This window comes from Acomys minous (genome assembly GCF_964271855.1).
Source record: "Acomys minous genome assembly, chromosome: 3".
Taxonomy (NCBI): Eukaryota; Metazoa; Chordata; class Mammalia; order Rodentia; family Muridae; genus Acomys; species Acomys minous.
In genome coordinates this window covers 134,218,930-134,228,411 of record NC_140485.1, presented here as the reverse complement: position 1 = coordinate 134,228,411, position 9,482 = coordinate 134,218,930, and the positions used below count along the sequence as shown (strand labels likewise).

General features: G+C 51.0%; 1 protein-coding gene across 2 annotated transcripts in view; it reads left to right on the top strand.

Moving 5' to 3' along the window:
- Window positions 1–327: 327 nt before the first annotated feature.
- The window catches only part of CNKSR3 (CNKSR family member 3), an 89,009-nt gene continuing 79,854 nt past the window's right edge, over window positions 328–9,482 (top strand). For both annotated transcript variants that reach the window (XM_084774662.1, XM_084774661.1), the window contains exon 1: window positions 328–906. In XM_084774662.1, coding sequence (XP_084630788.1) covers window positions 855–906 — 52 coding nt within the window. In that variant the 5' untranslated portion in view covers window positions 328–854. The remainder of the gene's footprint in view (window positions 907–9,482) is intronic.

Below are 9,482 nucleotides of genomic sequence, written 5' to 3'. Positions count from 1 at the left end.
GGAAACGTAATCTTACTTAAGAAACAAAGCTGTTCACAGGACTTAAGACTGTTCGGCGCTCCCACTTAGCTGGGACCTCTTTGGAGCCAACCGGCTCTCCAGGACTCAGGGAGCGGCTACAGCCTGCCCTTGGAAAAGGAAAGTGGAACCCTGGGAGTCCCCAGCGGCGCCGAAGAAGGGAAAGTAAACCGAGTCCAAGACGTCGCGGCCCCGCCCCCTCCCACGTGTTGCTTCTGCTCGGCCCCGCCCCCGCCCACGTGTTGCACCCACTCGGCCCCGCCCCCTCCCACGTGTTGCTCCCGCTAGGCCCCGCCCTCTCTTTTATTCCGGGAGCCCAGCGCGGAGCAGAAACTTTGCAACCCGAGCGCGCACGCACCGCGTTCTCCTTCCCTGCCCGGGCGGCCCGCGACGGTGGCGCAGGAGGTGGGACTCGCTGGCGGGAAGGCTCGGAGCGCCGGCGCACGCGGAGCGGGGACCGCGGGGATGGTAGGGCAGCTGAGCTAGAAGTTCCCGGCCAGGAGTCTCACGCCTGGGCAGCCCGGGCCTGGGGTCTGAGGTCGCAGCAGTGCGCCCGCAGCTGCGGTGGTCGCGGGGAAGCAGCTGTGTAAGAGAGCGGCTGGGAGGAACTGCAGCTGGACGGCAGTAGCCGGGGGAGCAGCAGCACCAGACACAGCTGTCCCGTGCGCGGGGACCCAGGGCCGCGCTCCCCTGGCTGAGTCGCAGCGGGATGGCCCGCTGACCGCGGCCATGCAGGCTTGAACGGACGCCCGGGGCGCGCAGGGGACAACCTCGGGCGCAGGCTGCAACACTCCGCCGCCGACTTCCCAGCCCATCGGACAGCGAAGCCGCTTACCATGGAGCCCGTGACCAAGTGGAGCCCCAAACAAGTGGTGGACTGGACTAGAGGTGAGCGGACCGCGGAGGACCCCCGTGTTCTGCAGCCTGGGAGATGGGGCGGGCCAAGAGTTGGGCACTGGGGTGCTCGGCCTCTCCTGCCGGCGACAAAGCAAACTTCTGCTGAGCGGCCTGTGCGCCCCTTTCTGGTGCGCCTGCTCCGACCGGTTCCTTTCGGTGGGGGTGCGCGTCGTGTGCAGCCGACGGGACACCCATGGTTAAGCTGTGGAGCCATGGGATGGTCTTTACGTTGAAGATGGGCTGGGCATGTGAGACTGAGGGTCTTGGCGCCAGGGCACGCTCTCTGCCCTGCTCGGGTACGGTGCCCGCGACTTGCTGCCTGTCGCCAAGCGTAGAGGCACAAGGCGTCTTTGTGTGGGTGACTGCCCCTGAATCTAGTAAAGGCTGTCGGCCGGGAGCAGTCGGCGGGCGTGACCCGGCAATGGAGCAGGTAGATGGAGATTTCTGAGGCCAGCCTAGCCTGTCTGTTTGGGTTGGAGAGGGCGAACTGGCTTATGCGCCTGTGCGAATCTCAGCGCCAAGACTCCCGCATAGGCCGGGACTCAGCTCCGGAGGTGCCAGGACCCCCGAGGGCGCAGCATTTTGAGGCCACTTGAGCGCTGAGAGGGAGCTGAGTGCCTGGAACCCCAGTCGGGTTCCATGAAGTGCTCGGGCCCAGTGGGTGCTGGGCGGCGCTGCAAGCGTGGGAGGGTCCCTTACTTTATTGTAGCTCTTAGAGACAGTTGCCAGAGGGGCTCAACTCTCTTTGTCCTCTTCAGTGGTACAAAGTGCACAGAAACCAACCGGTGGATTCTCAGGAGTCCCACTTCCCCACTTTAACATGTGTTTCAAGCTACTTTTCTCCCCTCTTCTGCTTGGTCTTGCGGGTGAGGGCTGGTGCCCTTTCTCAGTAGCAGGCAGAACTGTAGAGTGCTTCACAGTTGGCCCAAGTGCTCTGTCTTTGCTTTTGTTCATCTCGGTAAAGACGATGAGAAGTAGGTGGTGCAGGTCGTCTTTCAAACTGCCCTCCCCATGACTATGGCACACTGGGAACCCATCCTGTCATTTCTCAAGCCAGTCCTAAATAGGCCACTGGAAGGGGCTGTGCCAGTAGGGAAGTGTCCGGTGTATGTCGGGTTATTCCTGGCTTCCTTGGAGGAGAACAACAGAGTACTTTCTTAGGAAGTAGTTGCTCTAGTGGCCGGAATTTCCAGGATTCTCAAGTAAAGCCGTGGCGGTGAAAGAATGAATGTACGAGCCTCGGTGACCCTGCCAGGGTAAGCAGTAAACCACACTGTTAGCAGCAGCGCACTTAAAGGTTATTTTAAGCCTATTCCCTAAACATGAACAGTACCAGGTGCCACAGCTAGCTTGCTGAGACGGAGCAGATGGCCAGTTTTTCTGAACCATCACCCAGGCATCCTCAGAACCTGCCCAGCCAGTCGCTGCATTTGCTCTCACGTCCTTGACATGTGGCCAGTTGTAATTGTTATGTGCTGTGTATGCAATCAACAGGGTGTTTGAGGACCCAGTGTGAAGAAGGGATAGAAAATATTAACAATTTCGTACTTACTACATAGTGATGTGATAGTATTTTGAATACCATTTACTACTACTACTAAAAGGAACTCCAGCCGTTTGCTTTTTACTTTCTTAATTATGTCCTCTATGGTTTTGTTGTGACATGCCCCTTGCTTGTGGTCCACATTGTATCTGTGTGGTACTGTTCTTATCTCATGAAGGGGTGACAGAGGACCACTCTGGCTTTCTTGTGGCTCTGCCAGCCTACTTGATAATGTACAACCAGAAAAATGGTAACAGACACACAGGAGGGTGTCTTTTTTTTTTCTTCTCCATCTTCTCTTAGATTGGGAGAAAAATGTTAATTCTATCATCATCGTCGTCATCATCATCATCATCATCATCATCATCATCATCGATTTAAGAGAAGAAAAGTTAAAACACATTTTGGGGTATTTTTGGCCTTATGGGTTGCTTGAGGCTGCTTTCATCTAGAAAAAGTTTTGCGCTCCCCAGGACAGTCGACTGCAGGTGACTCAGGACCCTTGACACTCACATATTGTAGGTTATACACCTGTGCTGGTACGTGGCAGCATCCTACAAATTCTGTGACTTTTTTAGCCTCCTAGGAAGACCTGGATACTTTCAGTGTTAGAATCTTTAAAAAAGATAAAGGGTGGAGGAAGTACTTGCCTAACTCTTGGATGGCAAGAGGCCATGCTTTTCCAGACGGCGTGACATATTAAATGAAGCTTTCTTGCTGTAATGCTGAACAGGTTTTTAGCTTTTTAATAAACAATTGACGTATGCCACTTGTTTGCTTAGGGGGCTGTTTTTAGCTGTCTTTGCTAGTCTCTCTGCCCCACTTTATAAATACATCCCTGTGACAAGCAGCTTGTCTCGTGGATGTTGCCACGCTTGCTGTTGTGTGACCGTGAGCGTGGCAGTTAGGAGCACCGTGAAAAGGGCTATCTGCAATCAGTCCTATCTACAGCTTGTGCTTATGTCAATATTACAGATTCATGTCTAAAAAGGATGCAGTGTGCTGGATAAACACATCCATCTGGCTTTTATTATTAACTTTTGGCTACACCATCACCAGTTTTTACCATGATACGAGTGGATGCCTGGCACTCAGGGATAGGCATAGTGTAAGCATCAACTTGTTTTAATATATGCAGCCACCTTTGAGGCAGGAACCGCTATTTCTTTCTCCAGTTGAGGAACCGAAGCACCGAGGAGCTAAGTACCTTTACTGTGTCAACCAGCCGGCTGGTGAGCAGTATTTGACCAAAGTGGTGAAAAGGTGTCTGATCTATCATCTCAAGAATTTCTTTCCAGGGCAGTACAGAGAGCACACGGAGACTCTGACACACTTAAGAGTGGGCCCACAGTGTTGTCATGATGTAGTGTATTAACATCCTGTGTTGCTGGATAACCAGCAGCACACATGTATTTTATTCTACATGGTCTGTGTGTGGCAGAGAGCTGTGTGCACAGAAAGCCAGTGGGTTAAGCAAGCGTGAGTTTCAGTTTTCTCTTGTTCCCGAGGCCTTGGTCATCCTAGTCTCTTGTGTATGCACCATAGCATGTGAGGTAGCACCTCAGAGTAGAGGGCTGTTCTGTCCCAGGTTCTGCTCCAGTGTCAGGCAGGAAAAACTTAGGATCACACCCAGGGACAGCCACGGCTTCCCCTTAAAAAAGATCCACATGAGGGGCTGGAGAGATGGTTCAGCCCTTAAGAGCACTGGCCGCTTTTCCAGAGAACCTTGGTTCAGTTCCCAGCATCCACATGGCAGCTCATAACTGTCTGTAACTCCAGGATCTGACACCCTTACACAGACATACACCAGTGCACATAAAATTTAGAAGATATGAAAAAAAAAAAAAGTTCCCCGGGAAACTCCTTCAACTCACATGGTCTCCATCTCACTGTGAGAATGGTTGCCTTTTGTGCATTCGTGGTGCTGTGAGTTGAACCTAAGGCCTCACAGGTGGTAGGCAGGTAGGTGCTCTGCCACTGTGCACATTTGTGGTCTTAAAAATGGAGAATGTGCAGTGATGCATGCCTTTCAACCCAGCACTCTAGAGGCAGAGGCAGGCGGATCTCTCCTGAGTTTGAGGCCAGCCTGGTCTACAAAGCGAATCCAGGACAGCTAGGGCTACACAGAGAAACCCTGTCTTGAAAAAAAAAAAGTCAGGGTGTGATCAGGAGGGAAGGAAGAGTGTCTAGCTATTGAGAGGCAGCATGAGTGTCTGCCACATGGTATCAAACGTGGAGCATGAACCTGTGGTTATAGATGTACCTCAAGTAGGGCGCAAACCAGTTTTCTACTGGCCAGCGCTGTTGTAGACATAGTGTTACATTTTCATTATTTTTATTTCTCTTGAGTCTTCTTGGGTCAAGACCTTAAAATAGGGTCCTTGTCCCTGAGCTTGATTTAAATACTAGTCTTGTGATATGCTCTGCCCCCCAGTTACATTTCTGCCTTCACACTGCTGGGCACTGTGTTCAAGAAGGAAGACACTACTTTGCTCCGTGTCTCCCCCCTACTCCCTTCTCTTGGGTATGCTCAGCTAGAACTAGCAGTTCTCTTGTCAGTGTGGTGCTGAAGGAGCACATCTGGATAGCCCCGCCTTCCTGCGGAAGCCTCCCCGTGGCCAGCCAGTGCCCTTGCTAGCATCAGTCACTGTGTCTGTCTCCATCAGTGAAGGGGCCTTTTCCCTTCCAAGGCTGAGCGGGCGCCATGGGAGGCATTTGCTTGTCTTCTGCTCATTCTGTGGAATGCCTGAGCACAGCCCATTAGCCACCTTAAAGGGCCTCACTGTGTGCTCATGGAGGGGCCATGGGTCTCACATTGTAGGTCAGCTAGAAGTGTGCTGCCTCACACTACAGGGCACTGTCATTCCTCCCTACGACATATCTGACATATTGGGGCCAGGGTTTTGCCATCCTGGTTCCAGGTGAGGGCGTACCTTTTCCTTTAGCCTCTGTGGTCACTGGAAGGGGGAGATGTTCTCAGCTGCTGTAGGGTCATCATATTTACCGCAGGTCCAATATACACCTCCCCTCTCTGGTTCTCTTCTGCTTCTACAGTAATAGTTTTCTTAATCACCATATTGGGAAGACATTAAACAAAGCATCTGTTACGTGGGAGATGCGGTTCCAAGGCCTTGCTTTAGACGCCCTCCTTTGAGTCCTCAGAAAACCCAAGCAGAGAGGTAACCCATATTAAAGAAACAGAGGCAGGAAGGAGGGCCATAGGTTTACAAGCAATGCGTGCTTTGAAGCCTTCTCCCATCTCTTCATCTCCGTGATGCCTCGCGCCAGTCAGAAGAGCCGAGCGGCCGGTAGCGTGGGCACCGCCGTCAGCTCAGTTGCCATCCGGGTTTGCCTCTGACTGTGTGATCTTACGTAAGTGCTCCATAAATTGCTATGCTGTGTTTTTATTGCTTCCTTCCCTTTATCCTATAGCTTCAGGTCACGAACTGTGGTGTGAGCAGAGAGGTCTCCGGGGAGGGATTCTGACTGCTGGGGAGCACTAGGCTCTGCTGGAGGTGCCAGCCAGTCAGGGAACTGGGGTGGCACCTGTAGCCCTTCTGGATGTTCTAGATCAGCGGATGCCACGTGCCTGTTGTTAATGTGGCAAAGGCTTGCCTTTCTCTTCTCCTCTGCGTGTGTAGGTGAACTTGAGCATGTTCGTGTGTATGTGGAATCGGAAGGTAACCTCTAATGCTGTTCCTCAGGTGCTGTCTGTCTTGTGGTTTGAGAAAAGAGCTCTTACTAGTACCTGGGGCTCATATATTAGCTGAGCTGGCTGGCCAGCAAACTCCAGAGACCCTCCCTGGTACACACCACCATGCCTGTTTTTTTTTTTTTTTACATTTGGGTTTTTGAGGATCAGTCTTGGGTCTTCATGTTTGATTGGCAAACACTTTTTCACCCGCTTGACTACTCAGCTAGCATATCATTAAAATGGCCCATCCTGCCCCCACCCATACCCACCTGGCATCTGGTCCATGAACACTGGCATTGACCTCCTCTGGCATTCCATATCAGAATCTGTATTTTAACAAGACCACACACCCTTTACAGTTGGTGAAGCCCTCTTGCAGCAGCACACAGCCGAAGACATGTTTTCAAACTTAGCTGGCAGGCCCTGCCCCGTCCTCCTTCAGTTGCTGTGTGCTTGAGTTCAGGAGTACTCAAAGGAGTACCCCGTCCTTTGAGGATGCTTGACTTGGCCACTCATTAAGACAGAAAAGCAACCTGAAGGTTTCTATTTATAAGCATCACGTAGCAACAGCACAGGTAGTTCTTAGCACAGTAAGTGAGCCATTGCCCCTGTGATTTTTTAATCTATCTCCTGGGACTTTGAGAATGCTCATAACAACTTGGGATTTGTTTATTTTTTTGTATTCTTTAAGGTGAATGATGGAGAAGTGTACAAGGGTCAGTGCTTTCCGTGGCTGAAGATTATTCTCATGTGGCTCAGCTGTACTTAGGATAAGATGGACCATTGGCCAGTCACAGCTCCTGGGCTGTGACTTTGTTCTTGTCTGGCCTCCTGTTACTTGTTAAGCTCACTTGTTAAGCTCACCTCACTGGGTGGAGCCAGGAGCAGCCTCCTGCCCCCCTCACTGTGTTTGCTGTGCTTCTGCCACAGCAATGTGGTCATCACAGCTCGCCAGGCAGGGAGCATGTGTGGTCTCATGTCACTTTTTCTGTTTTGTCTTAATTTCTGCTTTCTCTGGAGGTTTATTCCTGGCTTTAGCCATTTTCTGGGCTCCTGTGAGCAAGTGCAGTTTTATTTACATGAGCTTTGCAGGGCCTTCCCAGGTTCCCCTTCCTTTAACCGTTCCCACAGGCCTTTCACATACATCTCTGAGTCTTTGCTGCCCTGGATCTGGAGGCCGGAGCCGAGGCTGCCTTCACAGGCTTTGGTTCCTTCCTCCCCTCCAGGTGGGACTGCATGTCTGGCCTTTCTAGTCAGCATTGTGGGAAGGAAGGTGTGGGGGAGCTGCCTATGCCTCTCATGCTCTGGCTGCAGCACCTGTAGAATCCTTGACATTAGGAATGTCACTTTGGTAGCAGTTGGGACATTAACTACTAGTCACTTAGTGAAGTTTTGGTGTTGCTTTGTTTTGTCAGAAGGAAGCTCAGCAATGGAATAAACCATTTCTCCTCTGGCTTTCTTAGCTGTGTGTGTATATGTGTGCATATATTAATATTATTTTATTTTCCAGTGATGGGATCCAACTCTGAGCCTTGGGGCATGCTAAGAAACTGAGCTACATACCCAAACCCACTTTGTTTTTATGTTGCATGCCACATTTCTTGTCAGAGTGATACGGTTAGCACATCTGGCTGGTAGAATCTCACACCTATGTACACATGGGTTTAGCTTTCTTCAACCGCACTTGTAGTTGTTATGGGCCTCTTTGGTGTTTGCACTGATTGACGCAGTGTACTGACGTAGCTGCTTTGGGCAAGAAGGATGGTCAGGTTGAGGGGCTGAAGATGCAGCATCTGCAGTGAGAATAGAGTCAGGCTGAGAGCCCGTGTTGTCTCACACAGAGGGTGGAGAGCTTTGCCACCCGACTTTGCCAAGCTCATCTTTACTTGTCTCATCTCGTAGAAGGGACAGATCGTAACCAGCACACAGGGTTTCAGTCAGTGTGAGAAGATATCATGTGTGTGTGGGGGGGGATAATGGGCACAGCATGAGGTATATAAATATCCACACTCTTATTGTTTGTTATTAATTCATATCACTTCTCAGTGAATGAGTGGGATATAATGGGATGATTCTTATTTAAATATTCAACACCTTTGTGGATGACCTGTCACCTTTCCCTGCCTTATGATCATTTGTGACGGGACGGCCTCCTTTCTGTTTATTGATGGGCAAGAGGCAAGTTAAGTGGGCGTATCAGCTATTTTCTGCTGTCTGGTTTTCCTGGTCACTTCCCATTTCTTTCTTGAGAGGACACCTTATGTCCTCTGGAAACATAAAAAGATTGGGTGGCTTCTTGTTTGAAAACAGTTTAGTGGCAGCTCTTGTCATGGTGACGTTGTGTTGCGGCAGGAAGATGTGTCTCAAATTCATTTAACAAACGGGGCCCCTCTCTGTCTGCACAGGTTTGGTTTTACAGCTCTGGGATGTTAAACGTGTCTGGATGCTCGTTTCCTCACGTGAAAACGCACAGTGTTTGCATGGGACCGGCACTGTCCTTCCCTTATGTTTCCAATCATTGTTAGGTTATTTGTAGTAAACAACATAAAGGGTTATGTGAGTCCTTGGGAAGCTCTGTGGCTTAGGCAATAATGAGACTAACAGGCAGTAATTCAGCACAGGCACACTTTTTTTCTCGCAAGTGTTTTGTCCGCGGTCACTTCAGTTTGCTGAAGGGAGGAAGCCAAAGCGGGGAGCCCGTGTCTGTGGAGTCTGATGGTGACTCATGAGTGAGTACCTAGTTCCAGGGGATGCTCTGGGGACAGGCTTTCAGTTGCTCTAGACTGATGAATGAGAAGATACCTGTGTTGATAAGTGTAAATGCAAAAGCAAAGCAAAGCAGAGACTTGGAGGGAGAGCAGCCGGGCAAGTGGCGAAGGGTTCCTTTGCATGGTGTGATCAGGGGAGCCTTTCTGAGGAGACGGCACACAGGCGTGGACGAGAGGAAGGAATTGGCTGTGGGAGAAATCGGGAGAGGAGCTTCATGTGAGAGAATCACTTGTGCAGAGTCCCTGTGGGGTGAATGAGCTTGTTGGGGGCGCGGGGGGGGGGGGGGAGGGAAGGGGTGAGGGAAGGAAGGATGGCAGGGTTACGAAGATCAAGTCTGACAGGAAGCAGGTGGAGTAGGAAAGAGGCTGTGTGAGAGAAAAGAGGTCAGGCCACACGGGCTCATGTGCATCGAAGACAGTTGGTGGATAGCAGGGTCATGGGCTTCTTGGGGTAGCAGTGAAATTGGAATACTGCTGCAGAGGTTGTCATGGTCTGGAGGCGATGCTTTAGACTATTGACTAGGCCATGCTCGACTCTGAAGACATGTTGAGGACAGTCCAT